Source organism: Gavia stellata, chromosome 1 (assembly GCF_030936135.1).
Source record: "Gavia stellata isolate bGavSte3 chromosome 1, bGavSte3.hap2, whole genome shotgun sequence".
Classification (NCBI taxonomy): Eukaryota; Metazoa; Chordata; class Aves; order Gaviiformes; family Gaviidae; genus Gavia; species Gavia stellata.
The window spans coordinates 1176537-1195630 of NC_082594.1; the positions used below are offsets into that span (position 1 = coordinate 1176537).

Below are 19094 nucleotides of genomic sequence, written 5' to 3' on the forward strand. Positions count from 1 at the left end.
TCCGGGCATCTCCCCGGCCACGCTGGCGTAGGCACAGCTCCGTGGGGCAGCGCCTCCCGGCCCCCCCTGCCGAGCCCCCCCCCCCGTGCCCCCCAGCCCTGCCGCTTCCTCCTGGGGTGTTGCTGCATCCCAAAACATCTCCCGTGGGATTGGGGTGCCGCTCTCCGTAGAGCTGCTTGGGGGTGAGCACGCAGCAGGGAGGGTGCCGGGGGGGGGGGGGGGGGTGTGCGTCCCTGCCCGCCCCGACAATCCCGGTGTGCCACGTCTGCCTGCGGCGATCGGCGTGGCAGGGAGCCAGCCCCCGGCACGCACCAGGACGTCCCGGCCTGGGCTGGCACGGCACGCTCCCGCCTCGGAGCGGCGGGTACCCGAAGGTCCCCCTCGCCCACTGTGCGTGTGCCGAACGGCACCGGGCAGGTATCGGGGACCGTGGGGGGACCAACGGTCCCTGTGCCACCCCCCTGGCCCCCAGCAGCACCCAGACCCAGCACCTCCCACCCGGGACGGGACGCTCCCGCTGGATTTCATGCCATCCGGAGGGCTGCGCAGCTGCCCCGGCACACGTGGCACCGCCGACGTGGCACCGCGGGGCCGAGCCGGGGTGTTCCCCCCCCTACGCCGCAGCTCCCCGGGGAGGGGGCTGCTCGCCGTGCCCGGCACCAGCAGCCTCTGCAGAGCTGTTTGCGCTCCGGCTTTCTCGCTCCTGCGCCGTAATTAACTGAAACCCGAAGGTCTCGCCCCGCTTTGAAGCGGCTGCCGTCCCCCCCCGGCCTCGCCTCCCGTCCCATTAGGGATGCGGCTCTCGTCTAACCTGTTTTCTGGAGTCTGGAAACGAGTTTGTGCCACCGGGACCTGCCACGACTCAGGGCTGGTTCATCCGGCGGGACACGGGATTCGGTGGCCTCCGGGCCGCCCGTTAACCGTCGCGGTGCCCGAGATGGCTGCGGGACGGGGGATGGCGGGGGAGACGTGGGGAATGGGCTGCTCTGAGAGGATGACCAGGAGCCATCCCGTGGGAAGCATTGGGAAGGATCTGGAGCTTTGCCGGAGCCACCGGCGTGGCCGGGCTGTGGGAAGCCACCTGGGACACGTGCGCTGGTCGTCCCCACCCGGCTCCCGCTCGTTACTTATTCATCGGGTCACCTTGAGACATGGCGCCCGGTCGCTAACGATGGCGCCGAACATCCGGGCCACGAGGGAGATCTTCTCTTTAATTAATGACCCGCGTGGCCGTGGCCGCCGGCGCTCCCCGCGCCAGGGGCCGTGCACCGCCGCGGCCGGGACGCCCGTTCCGGGAAGGAGTGAGTGGGTCCCCACGGTGGCCACAGCCCCCCCAGGAGGAGGTGGGGGTCTCCCTGTTGGATCTGTTCCCGTCCCACTGCCCGGGACGCCGTCGGCTGTCCCCTCGTGCCCGGCGCAGCCCCAGCACCGGGGACTTTTCCTCCTGGTGCCGGTGTGGGCGCAGGCAGCCCCCCCCGAGCCCCTTCCCTGCAAAACCCCAGGGGCGGGGGGGGCGTCGGGGCAGAGCCTGGCACCCCTTGCATTCACCTTCCTCCTCCTCCTCCTCCTCGCCCCGCACACGTCAGAGTCAATATTGACTCAGGGCTGGGGCGCGCACTGCTCCGGGCGCTTCCCGGATGGCACCGTCCCTTCTCCTGGCAAAACCACCCCCCCGGCTCCCTTCCGAGCCCCCCGGCACCCCCGGGGACGTGAGCCACCCACGGTGGCACGCCGGCAGCTCCTGAGTCACCCGGCTGGTCCTGCCCTCGCGAGCGCGGCTTGGCCGACCTGCCTTGCCGCTTTAGGAATAAATGGGGGCGGCGGCGGCGCCCGATCCCCTGCGGGCACGGTGTCGGGGAGCGGGGGGTCCCCCAGCACGTCACTCGGGGCTGTGCTCCCTGAAACCGCCTTGCCAGGCTCTCCCCTGCCGAGTTTTCGGCCGAATGGAGGCTCACATGGCGGGGTTGCGATGCAAGGCGCAGGGGGACGGGCTCCGTAGGGTTGGAATGGGCTCCATGGGGCAGGGACGGGCTCTGTGGGGCTGGGGACGGGCTCCGTGGGGTCGAGCACAGGCTCCATGGGGTTGGGGACGGGCTTCGTGGGATTGGGGACGGGCTTCGTGGGGTTGGGGACAGGCTCTGTGGGGCAGGGACAGGCTCCGTGAGGTTGGGGACAGGCTCCGTGGGGCAGGGACAGGCTCTGTGGGGTTGGGGATGGGCTCTGTGGGGTCGAGCACAGGCTCCAAGGGGTTGGGGGCAGGCTCCGTGGGGCAGGGACGGGCTCCGTGGGGCAGGGACGGGCTCCGTGGGTGGAGGCTTTGGCTCTGCGAGCAGCAGCCGTGCCCCACTGGAGTGCCGGGTGCTGCCGTCGCCCTTGCCGGGGTCCCCGGCGGCCGCGGCTCTGCGCCCCTAAAGCTGGTCCTAAAGGAGGGGCCCCAGGGCGGCCCCCCCTCCGGCTGCTGGGTGCTCGGGCTCAGGGGGGCCAGGAGGGGCCGGAGCCGTCCTTGGGGACAGACCGGGGGCCGGTGGCGGTGGCATTCGCCGTGGGGCAGGATGCCGGCACCCACCGCGGAGGCACGGGGGGCACGGGTGTTTGCCGGGGCGCAGGAACGGCACCCCCCGGCACACGGTTGCCGGCACTGCCCGCGCCGCTGCCCTCTCTGCCGGATCCTGCCCTCGCTCTGCCCCACGGCACCGCCGTTGCCCCCCCGGGGTGGACATGCCCAGCACCGTGCACCGCTCCGGCTGCCCTTGGCCGGATGGCATCCCCGCTGCCGGGGGAGGACGGCAGCTTCTCCTTCCTTCTTCTTTTCTTCCCAAAGATTTGACCGCCACATTTACCGGAGCTGCTCCCGACCTGGGGGGGGGCTGCTCCCCACTCCGGCCCCCCCGGCATGACGCTGGCTGCCCCACGGCGCAGGGCATGGCCCCATGCACCGGCCCCCCACGGCACCACCGGTGCCCCACGCAGGGATGCTGCTTTGCGGGGAGAGCAGTGATGGGGGGAAGAGGCGAGGTGGGAGGGTGCCCCCCCAGAAGACCCCCCCCAAGGTCCCCCCCCGCATCCGGGGCTCAGCTCCGCGCTGCCTCGGGGCGCAGCCGGCCGCGGGCTGCAGGGCGGCTCTGGGTGGCAAACTGGGCCAGACTGGGCTGAGCTGCTGGTCGGGATCCGGGCGGGGGGGGGGATTGCCTTGGGTTTTGGGGAGCCCGGGAGGAGACCCCCACCCAGGGGTCCCCGCGGCCGCCCTCCCGCCCGGGGCGGTTTCTCACCCGCCCGCCCCTGCAGTGCAGGATGGAGTGCAAGGACGTGCCGGCGGAGACGCTCTACGACGTGCTGCATGACATCGAGTACCGGAAAAAGTGGGACACCAACGTCATCGAGACCTTCGACATCGGGAAGCTGACGGTCAACTCCGACGTGGGATACTACGCCTGTGAGGAGGGGGCTGGGGGGGTCCGGGGGAGCAGCCGTGGCAGCAGCCCTGGATTTGGCACCCGTGGGTTTGGTGGGTGCCGGGGCGCCCGCGGTGCCCGAGCATCACTGGGAGGAGCCCGGGTACCGGTTCGGGAAGGGTTTGGGGGGCAGGCTTGGACCCCCGGAGGGGACGCCTGCGCTGGGGGGGGGTGTCTCACCGCTGTCCCCCACCGCTGCTGTCCCCAGGGAAGTGCCCCAAGCCCCTGAAGAACCGGGACGTCATCACGCTCCGCTCCTGGCTGCCCATGGGCACCGACTACATCATCATGAACTACTCCGTCAAGCACCCCGTGAGTCCCCGGGGGGGCCGGGGGGGCTGCCCGTGCCAGGGCTGGGTTTGCCCCGTGGTCGGTCGGAGCGCGGGAGGAGGCTGGAGACGTCGGGGGGGGGTTTTGGGGGGTCAGGGCAGCCCTGCCTGCGGTCGGTGCTTGCCTGTACCCCGTCCTGCCCCTGCCACCGACCTGTCCGCGCCCCCCCCGTCGCTGTCCCCCCCCCTGCAGAAGTACCCCCCCCGGAAGGACATGGTGCGAGCTGTCTCCATCCAGACGGGCTACCTGATCGAGGGGACGGGAGCCAAGAGCTGCACCATCACCTACCTGGCGCAGGTGGACCCCAAAGGTAAGGGGGGGACCCCAAAGGGAAGGGGGGGGACTCCAAAGGGAAGGGGGGGACCCCAAAGGGAAGGGGGGGACCCCCGCTCCTGCGCCCCAAGGGCTTGGCTCACCCCGGTCCTGCCCTCCTGTCCCTTGGGGATGGTCACCCTCCGGTTCGGGGTCTGTCGTACCGGATCGGCCGAGGTTAATAAATCGGGTTGGAAGTTTTCCGGAGCCCGGAGGGGTGGGGGGGTGCGGGGGGGGGCAGGGGGGTGGCCGGAGCCCGGCCAGCAATGCCAGGAGGAAACATTTTGGGCCCGTTCTCTTGAAATATTTCTTTTTTGGGGGTAGAAGAGGCGGCCAAAATGCTGACACAGCTTTTTTTGGCGCTGAGAGCGCGGTTTGGGTTGAACCCCGTTTTCCCTGGACCGACCCCCTCCGCTCGCCCCGTCCCCTCTCCAGGGGGGTGTCCCCGAGGAGGGTGACCCGGGGCGGGGGGTGCCGGCTGTCCCGCGGTTGGGGGGTGCCGGGGGTGCCGGTCCCATCCCGGCTCCTCTTGTCTCGGCAGGTTCCCTGCCGAAGTGGGTGGTGAACAAATCCTCGCAGTTCCTGGCCCCCAAGGTGAGTCGGGGTCCCCGGGGCGGTGGGGAGCGAGGGGTCCCCCCCGCCCGGCTGATCTCCAACCCGGCCTTCCTCCCAGGCGATGAAGAAGATGTACAAGGCTTGCCTGAAGTACCCCGAGTGGAAGCTGAAGCACGACCCGCACTTCAAGCCCTGGCTCTTCCCGGAGCAGAGCCGGCTGCCGGCACTGCCGCTCTCCGAGCTCTCCCTCCAGCACGCCGACTCCCTGGAGAACATCGACGAGAGCTCCCTGGCCGAGACCAAAGACGACCGCGGTGAGGCCAGCGACGAGGACAGCGTCAACTGAGCCCCCCCCCGGTCCCCCCCCCGGGGGCTGTTTTGTCCCTGCGTCCCCCACCGCCACCAACGCAACGCGTCTCTCTCTTGCACGCACGTGCACCCGCGCTGCTGGCTCGGGGGGACCCCCCCCCAACGCTGCTGCCCCCCAGCGGGGCCGTGCTGGGGGTCCCCCCGCCACCCCCCCAACCCCGGGGGGGGAAGCTGGGGGGGGGTCCGGTCCCTTCGCAGCCACCGCGGGACACCGACGTCGTCCCCATGGGTGGCAAACCCAAAGTGCCCTTCAGCTCTCACCCCCCGGGGGGGGCAGAGGAAAGGGGGGGCCCCCCACCCCCTCCCCGTGCCCCCCCTCTGCTCCCCGGCCCCTCGTCCCCGTCTCCTCTGCTGTGGTCTAAGGGAACCGTGGGACCCCCACCCTGAGCAGACCCTCAGGGGTCTGGGGGGGTCTTTGGGGTCTTGCGGCACCTCCAGGTGTGCAGGGGGGGCTCGGGGGGGGCCCCAGCACCTCCAGGTGTGCAGGGGGGTGTTGGGGGGCTGCTGGCACCTCCAGATGTGCGGGGGGGGTCTTGGGGGCTCCTGGCACCTCTGTGCATGTTGGGGGGACTTGGGGGGCTCCTGGTACCTCCAGGTGTGCTGGGGGGTGTTGGGGGGCTGCTGGCACCTTTGTGCATGTTGGGGGGACTTGGGGGGCTCCTGGCACCTGCAGGTGTGCTGGGGGGGTCTTGGGGGCTTCTGGCACCTCCATGCATGTTGGGGGGCTTGGGGGGGCTCCTGGCACCTCCAGGCGTGCTGGGGGTCTCCAGGAGCTCCTGCCCCCCCCCTTTCCGGGCGAGGGTCCCCAAGCTCGGTGTCTGAACACTTTCTACGGTAGAATTAGAGGCCTTGAATCGGGATTTTGGAGCTGTTCCGTGGCCCCCCCCTTTGCTGGGGCGGTGAGGGGAGGAGGGGGATTTTGTACCTTGTACCGGAGCTGATTATTTAGGAATAAAAGAAATAAATCCGGCGCGCGGGGTGACTCGGCTTCTCTCTCCTGCCTCGGTCCCCCGGGAGCTCTCCCCATCCCCGGCTCCGCGGTGGGCTCGGGCAGGGGGGCCCCGGGGGTCCCCGCTCATGGTGGGTGCTGCCGGGTCCCGCTCGCCCTCGGGGTCCCGGTCCTGGGGTCCCTGGGCTGATCCCCCGGAGCACTGTGGGCTTTGGCCCAGGGGGGACCCCCGGGGGGGTCTCAGCAGTGGCGATGTCACCAGAGGGTGCCGGAGAAACCCCGAAACCCAATTAGCGCTGGGTGCTAATTAGGGACAAGGCTGCTGGCCCCTGCGGCGGGTTTTGCCCCAGCCAAACCAGTAACACCAGTACCGCCTGTCGAACACCCCAACTGGGGCACAACCCCCCCAAAACCCCTCTGGGAGCGGAGTCCCCGAGCGCTGGGCTCGGTGTCCGACCGGGAAGATGGAGCTTGGGAAGAGGCGATATTCCCAAGGAAGAGGCAATATTCCCAAGGAAGAGGCAATATTCCCGAGGCCTTCGTCCTCCTGCCCCGTCCCGCTGATATTTGCCAGGAAACCTAAAAGCAGCGTGTCCCCCCCCCGAGCGGGGGACCCCCCCGGACTGCCGGGACCCCCGGAGCCATGGGCCCGAGCCAGGGCGGGGGGGTGCACGGAGCGTGGGGGCTGCGATGGGGAGGAAGATGAGGATGAGGATGGTGGGGTGCCGGGGGGGGTCCTGAGCAGGCAGCGGGCGGAGGGGGCTGCGCTGGTGGGTGTGCACCCAGTCCTGTGGGGGGGCCCCACCGCGGGTATCCCCCCCCCCGGTGTGGGCTGCAAAGCTCAGCTGGGACTGGGGGTGGATCTGCTGCACTGGGGTGTGGTTTTTGGGGTGCAGAGAGGGGTTTGGGGTCTGTGAGGTGTCGGGGTGCCCCGAGCACCGGGGGGGTTCAGGGGGTGCTCCGTCCTGGGGGACAGGCTGGCACCCCCCAAGGGACCGGGGGTCTGCGAGGTGTTGGGGTGCCCCGAGCACCGGGGGGTTCAGGGGGTGCTCCGTCCTGGGGGACAGGCTGGCACCCCCCAAGGGACCGGGGGTCTGCGAGGTGTTGGGGTGCCCCGAGCACCGGGGGGGTTCAGGGGGTGCTCCGTCCTGGGGGACAGGCTGGCACCCCCCAGGGGACCGGGGGTCTGCGAGGTGTCGGGGTGCCCCGAGCACCAGGGGGTTCAGGGGGTGCTCTGTCCTGGGGGACAGGCTGGCACCCCCCAGGGGACTGGGGGTCTGCGAGGTGTCGGGGTGCCCCGAGCACCAGGGGGTTCAGGGGGTGCTCCCCCCCCGGTGCTCCGGACACCCCACACCTCAGCAGACCCCAAACCCCTCTCTGCACTCCCAAGGGGTCTTGCTGGACGGCTGCGTGCCGGGGTCCGGTTTGGGGCCGGCCGACGTGACGTTCCGGCACGCAGCCGGTGCACCCCGGTGCCAGGCGTGACGCCGTGTTGCCGTCACACGTGGGACCGGGCTGAGCACCGGCGACTCGCGTCTGATGTCGCTGGTGAATTTCGATCTGCTGCATCCTCCTCCGCACCTCTCCCAAATTGGCATTAAAAATAGGACCCAATTAAAAAGGGAACCGGCCGCCGCTCCACCCCTGCGCGGGGCAATAATGGAGCAAAACCGGAGCCAGGGACGTACCATGGCCGGCTCCGGTGCCGGGGGGACGTGCGGTGGGGGCAGATCATGGGGGCAAAGCCCGTCGCGGGGGGATTTTTAGGTCTTTTGCCTGTTGGAGGTGCCACCAGCGACTCGGTGTCGGGGAGGCTGCCGGAAGAAATGGCTCTCTAAGGGGAGCGGAGGATGCTCCGTGCCGGGTACCGGAGGAGCTGCGTGCCCGGGGGGCTTCGGGCAGAGCCGGGGGCTCAGGGGGGCTGCGGGCGATCGGCAGCGCAGGTGGAGGATGTGGATCCGCCGGGTACGGGGGGGCTGTGCTGGGGGCTTTCTTGCGGTGCTGGGTTGGTTCCGTCCCGCCGCTGGCTGGGGAGGACGTTAGCGATCCCCTAAATGGCGCCGGGAAGGTCTGCGAGGCTTCGGCGTCGCTGGGGAGACCCTCCAGCATCGCTGCCGGTCCCCCGGGGACTTCAGGGTGCCCTTCGGTGTACGCAGCCCCCTGACCTGGATGAGGCCATGGCACCCGCATCTTCTGCTGAAGGCTTTGGGAGGGGATCCCGCGGCGACGGCGCTGAGCGCCTGGGGAATGGGGATGCCGGGAACGGGGGGAAGCAACGGCTCTGGGGAGTGGGGATGCTGGGAATGGGGGGACATGACGGCTCTGGGGAGCCGGGATGCTGGGAATGGGGGGACATGACGGCTCTGGGGAGCCGGGATGCTGGGAATGGGGGGACATGATGGCTCTGGGGAGCGGGGATGCTGGGAACAGGGGGATGCAACAGCTCTGGGGAGCGGGGACGCTGGGAGTGGGGTGACGCGATGGCTCTGGGGAGTGGGGACGCTGGGAACAGGGGGATGCGACAGCTCTGGGGAGCGGGGACGCTGGGAGTGGGGGACGTGACAGCTCTGGGGAGCGGGGATGCCGGGAGCAGGGTGATGCAGGCAGCAGAGGTGCTTTTTGTTGGGGGGTCAGACCCTGACCCCGCAGGCTGAACCCCCGCAGAGCACCATCCCCTAAACGCGGGGCCGAGCCTGGTGCCTCGGTGCTGCAGTTCCCGGCCCCTCCTCGCACGGGGCACGTCCTCGGGTGGGCGAGGGGCCGAGACCGCGGGGACCGCCGTCCTCCCCCCAGCCAGCCAGCGTGTCCCCGTCCCCGAGCCGCTCTGCGGGATGAAAGGACCATTGTCCGGCCAACGTAAGCCGCCGGGGCCGGCTGGCAGCCCCCGGGTGGGGAGCGATGTGGGGCGGCCGCGGGAACCTCACGTCTCCCCCCACGTCCCCAAACCGTCCCGCTTCATTTTTTCCCCTCGCTGAGGCCTTGGGAAGAACTGGGTGGGAGGAAAAAAAAGCCAAAAAACCAACCAAAAACCAAACCCAGTGTTGGTTGTTTTTTTTTTTTGGGAAAGTCCCTGTGGTTTTCCCCTCGGCTCCCGTTTCCATGAAGCAGCCAAAGCTCCGTGCGGGAACAAGCCCAGGCCTGGCAGAGCTGCCGCCGGCTCTGGTTGGGGGGGGCCCTGTCCGCCCCCCCCGCCGGGAAGCGCCTCGGCATCCTCCACGGAGCCCCGTCCGCCGCCGAAGAGAGGTACCCGGTGCTCCCCTCACCCCGCTTTGCTCTCTGCCCACTGGGGTGGGCAATTCCTGGGGGGTCTGGGGGTGCAAATCCAGCCCTGGGGGGGGGACACACCATCTCCTTGGCTGTGGTTTCTCTCCGGGGGGGGGGTCATGCTTCTCCCGCGTGCTGCTGGGGTGTCCGCTTCCGTGGAGCTCAGGGTGCTGCGGGGGCGCTGGGGGGGGCGGTGAGCTGCTGTGGGTGCAGAAGCGGGTGGGGGGGGGGCACAGGGTGCGCCCGTGTTCCAAAAGTGCTCGGCTACGACAGGGCTGTGCCCCCCCCAGCTGGATGCACCCGCACCCCCAGCACACCCCAGCTCACCCCCAGCACACCCCAGTTCAACCCCGGTACTCCCCAGCTCAATTCCAGTATAGCCCAGCTCATCCCCAGTATACCCCAGTTCACCCCACCAGACCCCAGCTCAACCCCGGTCTCCCGGGGGCCCCGGGGGTGCCGGCAGCCCCCGTCCCCAAGCTGCTCCGGGGAGTTGAGGTGCAACAAACACCGTGCCCCCGCGCTCCCCCCGGTTGTCCGGTGGGGTAAGGGACATGCCCAGGGACATCGGGGAGGCGGTGGCGAGGCCGGGGCCGGCTGCGGGCCGGTGACGGAAGGGTGAAGCCCGGGAGAGCGGGACTCCGGGGGCCCGGCTGGCAGATTTGTTTTGTGTTTGAGAACCGGCTCGTCGCGTCCCAATTCACAGCCAAACAACGCCAGCAGCTGCGGCTCTGCCAGGGCCGCCGGGATCCCGGCCAGCAGCGCCCGTGCAGCACCGATCGCCGCCAACAGCCCCCAAACACCAGGCAATGCCGCCGGCGGGTTTCTCTCGCCTTCCTCCTCCTCCTCCTCGCCGCGTCCCGGTACGTCTGGCAAGGCCTGAAGAATTGCTCCGGCACAGGCTGCCGGTGCCGCGCGGCTGGATCCGGGACGGTGGCTGCTTCGTCCTCCGGTAACGGTGGGATGGATCCTTGCGTCGCCTTGCTGCTGCTGCCGCGTCCCCGGGACCATCGGGACGATGCTTGGGGGGCGCAGGGCCGGGGGCTGTGCCTGCACCGGGGGGTCCCTTGCTCCGGGGGGGGGCTGCAGGGCTTCGGCACCGCTGCAGGGGCTGCAACTTTAATTTGCAGTGTTCACCCCTAAAAATCCGCCTTTGAAGGCACGGGCTGGCTCCGTGCGGCAGACCTGGGTGCTGCGGGTGGGTGGCTGTGCCGGGGCTCGCCGGCAGCTCCCCCCAGGGTGCCCCGGGGTGCCGGGACCGGTGTCGGGACAAAGCCCCTCCGAGAGCTGCCAGTTGTTTTCCGGGGGTGCTCCCCTCTGTGGTGGCGGCTACTGGGGCTGAGCTGTTACGGGAAGCGGCTGGGACATCAGGGATGGGGTTATTTATAGCAATATTGGATTTTTGCATCCCTCCGTGCCCCACATCCCCTGTTCCCCCCCCAAAACCAGGTCGTTTGCTGCCAGAACCTAGAAAACCCACCGGGGGGGCGAGCCCTGGGAATTTCGGGGGGGTCTCGTGGGAGGTAGGGAGCGATGCTCTGCCATGCTGGCATCTCGCCGCTCTTCTCCTCGGGCGGCGTGGCATGGCCGGCCCCATCCCAAAGCCGGGCGGGATGCGGTGCGTGCCGTGCGTTTTTACCGCCCCGCGCCACGCGTCCGGGTCGGGGTCATCGCCTGTCTCCCTGCCTGCTTCGCCGCCCGCGGCCCGGTGCGAACGTCACGCTTGAGGGGGAAAAAAAAATAGTCTAAAAATAATTCGGGGCTTCCCGCCCAGCTGGGGCAGGTTAGAAAGCGCCGCCGTGTCCCCCCGCCCTGGCATGGCCTTCCTCCTCCTCCTGCCTGCGCCGCCAGCCCGGCAGTGCCGGCAGGCGATGCTGCCCTGGCTCGGGGCACCCAGCGAGTGGCCGGGGCTTGGACACCCCAAATTTGCAGGTGATGGGGGGGGGGTGGCTGTGCGGAAGGGCTTTTGCAACGCGGGGAGCGGGTGCGTGCGGTTGGGGGGTACCCGCTGTCCCCACCGGCAGCATCCGTGTGTCGCGGCTTGGCACACGTCCTTGCCGAAGGGCTGCCCGCCGGTGCCGTGGTGGCCGGGGGGGTGGCCCTGGCACGGTGTAACCCGGCTGCTGGGGGGGGTCTGTGTGTGGGGTCGGGGTGCCGCTGCACCCCGCTGAGCTGGCTCTTTCCAGGCTGAGGTTTTTGGGTCACCCCTGGGGTGAGCTGGGTCTGCGCTGTGGGTGCCCGCTGCACCCCGAGGAGGAGGAAGAGGAGGCAGGAGGGCAGTAGGGCTGGAAAAGGGCCCCCCCGGCCGCAGCCAGAGCAGCCGAGCCCCTTCACCGAGAGACTTTCACTTCCCACTTACGGGAAGGCGAAAGAGGGGCCAACCTGGTTTCGCTGCCGGCTGCCATGGATGATTCCCACGGAGGAAGGAGGTGCCGAGCCCCCCAGGACCAGTGCTCCGCCGGGGCATCCTCAGCCTACAGCTGGTGTTTCGGCACAGTCCCCCCCCCGGCATCGCTGGACCCCGGGAGGTGGGGGACAGCCCCGTGTGCCACGGCTGGGATGGGGGGGCTCTGAGTGGGGGGACCTGCAGCCGTGTACGCGGGGTACGGTTTCCTGACCTATTTTGCAGGCAGCTTCCAGAAAGTGTGTCAGGAGCTGAGAGCATCCCAGTTGGGGCTCAGCGGGGCAGGGACATCACTTACCGGATGGATTTGGCCCTTTTTTTGCTGGATTTGCCCCTTTTTTTGCTGGATTTGCCCCTTTTTTTTTCTGGATTTGCCCCTTTTTTTGCTGGATTTGCTGGATCTGGGAGGGGATGCCGGGAGCTCGGGTGTCCTCGTTCGTGACACAGCCCAGGGCACGCTTCACCTTCCCAGGTTTTACTTCCAGGGGGAGAAGGGAAACACAGGCGGGACCTTGGGGAAATGAGGAACCCCCCTGTTGCCCTGTCCCCCGGACCCTGATGCCCTCCTCATCACCTTCCGCGTCGCCCTCCCTCCTCATCACCTTCCTCCCGCTGCACCTCGGAGCAGGGGGAAGCGCCCCACCAGCTGCCCCATCCGCCATGCACACCCTGCATCTCCATGCACACCCTGCATCTCCATGCACACCCCGCACCGACGTGCACACCGTGCATCTCCATGCACACCCCGCACCGCCGTGCACACCATGCATCTCCATGCACACCCCGCACCACCGTGCACCCGTGCACACCATGCATCTCCATGCACACCCCGCACCGCCGTGCACACCATGCATCTCCATGCACACCCTGCATCGCCACATACACCCCACACCGCCGTGCACACCATGCATCTCCATGCACACCCTGCATCGCCATGTACACCCCGCACCGACGTGCACACCGTGCATCTCCATACACACCCCGCACCGCCGTGCACACCATGCATCTCCATGCACACCCTGCATCGCCATGTACACCCCGCACCGACGTGCACACCATGCATCTCCATACACACCCCGCACCGCTGTGCACACCATGCATCTCCATGCACACCATGCACCGCCGTGCACACCGTGCATCTCTGTGCACACCCCGCACCGCCGCGCACGCCCGCCTTCGGGCAGTTCCCACCGCGGGGAGCTTGGCAGCCGGTGGCACCCTTGGAAGAAGGCAGGGTGTGTAGGAGCTATAAAGCAACCCGAGCAGCCTGCAGCGAGGCTGGGGTACCGTCCTGGCTGCTTGAGCGTGAAGCACTTTGAGATTTGAATCACTGGCAGCAGGAAGAGTCTCTGAAGAACCTTTTCCACCCCTAGATTTTGATGACTTTGCAAGATTTAACTTGATTTCTGAATGCTGCCGGGGGCCTGGTGTCTTTGAATATTATTTGCATGTTGTATTTACTGGCCTGTGCTCCACTGTGAGATCTTGAAAACGAAACAGCTTCATCTTCCCCAAGTGAGACCTTTGCAGCTGCTGAACTGATGGGACTCTGCCGAGGTGAAGCGCCGGAATAGTTTCGGTGGGAGGTCTGTGGGGTGCGGTGCTGCCGGGAGCCAAGTCTCGGCACGATCCCGGGACCCTGCTTCTGCTTTTGGGTATTTTCTGCTTGCTGAGGATTCGCGTTGGCGAGTTTTGGTGCGAAGATGCGGCGCTTTCGATTCCCGGCCGAGAGCGGCGGTGGCTGTGGCAGCCCCTGGCAAGTCGGTGCTGGGCTCCTCTGCCAGGCTGGGTCCGTCCCCCGGGTCCTGCGGGGACATTGGGGACATCGGCCTGGCCCCGGATGGCCACGGCCCCAGCTGAGGATCCTTTCTTAATTTGGGCAGAAAGGGGTAAAAAGCACATTGGTGCGGGGCTGGCTGCCCAATGCAGCCGGGAGTGTGGCGGCTGAGTTACCCCCTTCCCACTGATGGCCATCCCCGTGCCCGCAGGCACCCCCACGACCTGCCTCCGTGTCCCCGGTGACCACCGGCACCCCCGTGGGTGAGGGCTCGCTGCCCTCCCAGGGGGTCCGCGGGGCTCCCGGGGTGGTGGGGACGCGGCAGCCACCCGTCCGCTCATCCCTTCCTCGCCGGTGGCTGGGGCTTGGCTTGTCCTGCTGACCCCAGGACACCCCGTCCTTGGTGCCCCGGTCCCTGCCGCGGCGCTGGGGAGCCGTGCCGCCCCACGCAGCGTTCCGGGGACCACCCACCCCGTTTCTTACTTCCTCGCTTGACGAAGGCCCTGCCCCGTCCCACCGTCAGCCGGGGCTCGTCCGGCACCGGGGTCCGGCTTCCTGCTCTCCCATGGCGGCTGCGGTCGGAGCGTCTCTGCCGTGCTGAGGCCCCGCGGGTTTTGCCAGGGCCGGAGAGCTCTTGCAGCGCGGTGCCCACTGCGAGCGGCGGTTATTGCAACACGTTCCCCCCGCGCACAGGGCTCGTAACGCCCGCCTCAGCTTTTCGGCAAGTTCCCGATCGCCGAGGCGGCGTTTGAGGAAGTCCTTGGGCAGGCAGAGACCCCTCCGCAAGCCTCCGCCGCGCTGGCCGGGGAGCCGGGCGTGGGCTGTGGGCACGCCGGCCACCTTGCCCCATCCGCCTCCCACAACTGAGCCAAGGTACCGTGCTACACCCGCCTTAATTAGCTCTCCTTGATTAACAAGGCCTGGGAAAGGGGAACGCCGGGGCGTAGGCAGGGTTTGCCTGCCCTGCCTGCCGGGTTGCCGGCACTGGAGGGGAAATCAGGATGGGAGTTAGAGGGAATCACAAAGGGGTGATGGATGCCCGACCGGCTCCGGCGCCTGTTTTCCTCCGTCTTGCCCGGGTGCCCTCGAAGGGATGGGCAGGGAAGAGAGGTGTGGCGGCCGCGGTTTGGCTGCCGGTGCCTGGGGACGGTGCTGCCGCGAGGCCAGCTGCCTCCAGAGCCGTTCGGTGCAGCTCTGCCACTGACGCACTGACCGGTCCTGGTCAAATTGCTTGACGTCCTGCTGCCTCCTTAGGGATCGTGATGATTTAGCCGGGTGCTGCAGGGCTGCCAGGGTGCAGGGGGCTGTGTGCGGCTGCCTCTGCGGTGGTCGTGGCTTTGCCGGAGCTGGTGAAGGCAGTGTGCTTGCCTGCCATCCCCGATCAGAGCCCACCACCCTTCCCATGGCATGTGCAGCTCGTTAATCTAACGAGCCTGGCCCTCATTACTGCCGTGTACGCTCCCACTGCCCGTAGCCGTTTGCCTCCGGTTTGTAGGAGGGGAAACCTTCGGCTCCGACAGCAGCGGTGGGATGCAGCGGGAAAAGGACGGGCACATCCCCGCGGCACGGGGGGCTCGGGGTCTCCCGCCTGTGGCACCCAGGGGTGGGTAGCGCTGGATTAGACCCTGGGGCAGGGAAGCTGCGGTGCATGGTGCCGGGGGAGCCGTAAATGGAGCGGCTGGTTTGTGGCGGTGCGTGCCAGGGCCACTTCTGCACGCTGGCGGTGCTGGTCGGCGCTGCTCGGCGGCCGATGCACTGTCCGGCACCACTGGCAAGCAAAGCCAGGGCAAGGCTTTGGTGTGGGCTGGGATCCCAGGTGGGGTGGCTACAAAGGGGAGGGCACAGCCTTTTTCTCGCTTAAGTCCGCTGTGGAAAGGGAACCCGGGCACAGGGTGTCCCCCGAGGCTGGGGACGCTGGTGCAGGGATGGGGGTGGAGGAGGAGAGGGTCCCCGGTGCCCTGGGCGGAGGCTGAGCCCCAGGAGCCCAGCGCGATGCTCAGCCCTCCCCGGGGCTCGCGTGCAGGTGGTCAGGGAAAAAGAGCATCCAAAACCCCGCCGCTAAGTCGGTGGCATCCGAACGGGGCTGGTGAAGACGGGGTGGCTGTGGGAGCCTGCCGGGAAAGCAGCCAACACCCCTGTTTGAGAGCAGAGGGGATGGCTGAGCCCCTCGGTACGGACTATGGGGACGATGGGGACCATCCCCGGTCACCCCAGGTCCTCCATCCCCAGCACGGGGAGACCGAGGGCAGTGTGGGCTTGGGATGGGGCTGGCGGGGTCCGTCCCCGGCTGCTGCAAGCCCATGGCATGTTTTGGCATCCTGGCTCGTCCTGCCGTGTTTTGGCATCCTGGCTCATCCTCCCGGATTGCAGGCAGCTGTCCGTCCCTGCCCCAGCTCCGGGGGCAGTTTGCAGCCCCCGCCTGCCCCTCGTCACGCCACTTTTACAGCCTTTAAGTCTCTTACAAAACAGCCTCGGCGGGGTTGCCTAATCCCGGGGAGGAATGCGGTGGGTAAGCACGGCGAGGATTTGAGAGCCGAAAGGGGCAGTGGGGGGCCAGGGATGGGATGACCCCCCCGGTCCCCTGCAGCCGGTTGGGTTACGGCGGTTCCACGGGTTGATTTTGTTTCTGGAATTTCCTCGTTTCTTTTTGGGCAGAGGTTAAATGATTAATGACTGGAGGAGGGAACCCAGCAAGGTCCTGATAAATAATTTACTTGGCGAGGGCAAAGGGCTGGAGAGCGATGGTGAGCTGCCGGCCCGGCGCCCCGGGGACCCACTGGATCCCTCGGCAGAGCTTTGTCCCACGGACCCACTGGATCCCTCGGCAGAGCTTTGTCCCACGGACCCGCTGGATCCCTCGGCGGAGCTTTGTCCCCGGTCCCCATCCGCGGCGAGCATCAGCAAGGCCCCGCGGCCGCCCCGGTGCTCCGCCGGCACGTGCATGGTGCCAGGGTGGTGCCGGCGGCGAGCAGAGGTGAGGGCCCGGTGGGTGCAAGTTATCCCTTCGCAGCGGCACAGGGCTGGTCCTGGGGGGGACGGGGAGAGGCGTCTCGTGCCGGCAACGCGGCACAAACCCACCCGCTTCCCACTCGGTGCAAAAGCAGAACCGGCGGTGACACCGGTGACACCACTGCGCGCTCTCCTCCTCCTGGCAAGGCTATACCCTGCGCCTGGACGGGGGCTCACGGGTGTGTGCCCACCCCCTGCCACCCCAAATTCCTGGCTGCCGGAGATGGGTCTGTCCCGACACAGCTTCCACGGCCCCGGCACAGAGCTGGGGCTGCCGTCACCCGTGGCAATGCGTGACGCTCGCGGTGACTCCTTGGCTCCTGCCGGGAGGGGATATGTGTGGGACGCCCCCCCCCGCCGGTGTCACCGCCTTTCCCTCTGCTCCTCTGCAGGGTTTTACCGAGAAGCGTGTCGCAGGCGGCGACCGGCCGGGGGGACGAGCCTGCCCGCGCAGGCAGCACCGGACGTCCTGTGACAGCAATGTCACCCAGCGCCGTCACTCGTCTATTTTTAATAACAGGGTTGTTTTTTTTTTTTTTAATTTGTGGAGGTGGGAGAGGGAAAGAGCCGGTCTGCGTCTGCGGCCCCAGTTTTTTCTGCTGCTTCAGGGATTTTTGTGCTGCTGGTTGAGTTTGCTGGGACTAGTGGGAAGGTCCTGGGTGCTGCCGCTTTCTCTGGTGCATCCGGCAAGAAGCCGTGGCGGCGGTCCCCATGTCTCCTTCCTCGTCAGGAGATGAACGTGTGGCTTTTGCGTCCTGAAGCAAAGCCACGCTGTGCTGGGAGGTGCCGGGGAACGGGCACCGTGGCCGGACCCGTGCGGCAATGCCGGGATGCCCGTGTCTGGAGGCGTGGGGGCTGCGGGGTGATCCCTGCTGCCAGCCGGGACCGCGCACCGCTGCGGGGGTCTGCCGGGCTGGGCTGTGCCTGGTTAGTGCCAGGAAGAGGATGAGCCTTGCCCTGCCATGCACTTTGCCCGCATTAGGCAGGAGCGGCAGTCGCTCGACCGTGCCCGCTGCCAAAACTGCAAGTGCTGGCTGGAGGGGTCAGAGCTGCCTGAGTCAGAGAAAATGTGACTCTGACGGGCAGATTTCGTGATCGGCCTATTTACGGCACCAGGAAATCCTCTGGCTCCTATTTAGCAGGTCTAAAAAAGCCTCCAGAAAACCCAAAATAAGGCGTGCGCCGGGGTCACCAGCAGTGCCGCGAGGAGCGCAGCCCGTGTGCCGGCACGGCCGGGGTCTGCCTCCCACCTGGGGCTTGTGTGCCTGCCCGGACCGCGGTGCTGCCGGGGTGCTCGGTGCACGGTGCTCGGCGAGATAACGGGGCTCAGCCCCGCCGTCGGCTACGGCGTGGCACGGGTGCTCTGCCACCCGCCCCGGGGTCCGTCAGGGACACTGAGCAAGCCCCCCGCATCCCCCCTCCACCCAATCTCTGGGTTCCCCCAGGGTGCTCTGCCAGGCGGGTGCACCCCAGGGTGCTGTGCCGGAGCGATGCACCGGGCTGCCGAGGACAGCCGGGGCCCCGGGGTCAGGCTGGGAGCTGGGGAGCGATGCCGCAGTGGGGCACGTGGGCTGCGAGGAGGGGCTCGGTGGGGTTCGGGTCGGGGTCTCCACCCGTGCCGGGGACAGCGGGCAGCAAGGAGCGTGTTTGCAAGCAGAGATCAGGATCTGGCCCCTCTCCTAAAGCCGTCAGCTCGCCCCCAAACCAGGTTTAAGACCCACCAAGGACCAGGCAGGCCGTGAGCCGGTGCAAGCTTGTGCTTGCTCGCTCGACGCTTCGGGATGAAACATTTTGGGACCTGTGGGTTTGGCAGGGCTGGGGACAGCCCAGGAGAGGGGACGGGGTCTCCTCTCAGCATCCCATTGCCGTGTGAAGGTTTTGTCTGACATCGGTGAGGTGCAGCCTCCCGGACCCGTCCGTCTGTCCGTGTCCCCCTGTCCGGGCTCACTCGGGCAGAGGCTGGGGGCAGGGAGAGCGGGGGGCTCTCGGGGAGGGGCTGCCTGCCCGTCTGCAGCAGCTCTGCAGCTATCGATGCATCGCCTCTGCTCCCCATGGATTAGCCCATAATCACCGGAGCATCCTTCCGGAGACCGCGGGCCCATCTGCGCAGGGTCGGATCCTGCCGCTGGTGTAAACGGGACACCTCTGTGTCCCACTGGCTTCTGCCGGCTCCTTCTTGCTCTGGGGTCCGGCTGCGGGGGCATCGGGGCCAACACGGGACCCCGTGCCCCATCCTGTCCCCCATCCCATGCATTGCCCCCCGTGCGCGGCGTGATGCAGCGGCCGGGGAGCGTGCCGGGGCCGCACGGTGCTATCGTCCGGCGAGGCTCGGCGGGGATGGCATCTACATTGACATGTCTAAACTGGGATCCTCCGGTGTTCCCGCATCCCTGCAGCCCCCTTGGTTCAGGGGAGGTGCTGGCACCCCGGTGCCCGATCCTGCTGGGGGCACAGGGTGGTCGGAGGCGAGGAACCCCTCCGAAAACCAGGCAGCTTCGCTGGGAAATGTTAGCTTTGGGACCTTGGGCTTCCGCTGGCACGTAGTTCAGGACTGATCCTGACCCCGAACTCATCCCTGTTGTCTCCATCCCCAGGTCCTGATGCCGTCCTGAGCCTCGCCGGGTGCAGGAGATGCACCGAGGGTCGTGGAGTCTCTGCGACCAGGACCCCGCC

General features: G+C 68.0%; 1 protein-coding gene across 1 annotated transcript; it reads left to right on the forward strand.

The window, feature by feature from the left end:
• Positions 1–3285: 3285 nt before the first annotated feature.
• STARD10 (StAR related lipid transfer domain containing 10) lies at positions 3286–5101 on the forward strand. The gene is made up of 5 exons (XM_059827834.1): positions 3286–3433; positions 3661–3764; positions 3975–4092; positions 4636–4688; positions 4768–5101. The coding sequence occupies exons 1-5, from the start codon at positions 3292–3294 to the stop codon at positions 4993–4995; spliced, it is 645 nt and encodes a 214-aa protein (XP_059683817.1). The 5' UTR covers positions 3286–3291; the 3' UTR covers positions 4996–5101.
• The last annotated feature ends 13993 nt before the right edge of the window (positions 5102–19094 follow it).

Bases quoted from the DNA above. Each gene is read 5' to 3' on its own strand.
- STARD10 (XM_059827834.1), top strand. From the start codon at position 3,292: ATGGAGTGCAAGGACGTGCCGGCGGAGACGCTCTACGACGTGCTGCAT. The intron at 3,765-3,974 runs GTGAGTCCCCGG...CCCCCCCTGCAG, and splicing joins ACTACTCCGTCAAGCACCCC to AAGTACCCCCCCCGGAAGGA. The intron at 4,093-4,635 runs GTAAGGGGGGGA...TTGTCTCGGCAG, and splicing joins GGCGCAGGTGGACCCCAAAG to GTTCCCTGCCGAAGTGGGTG.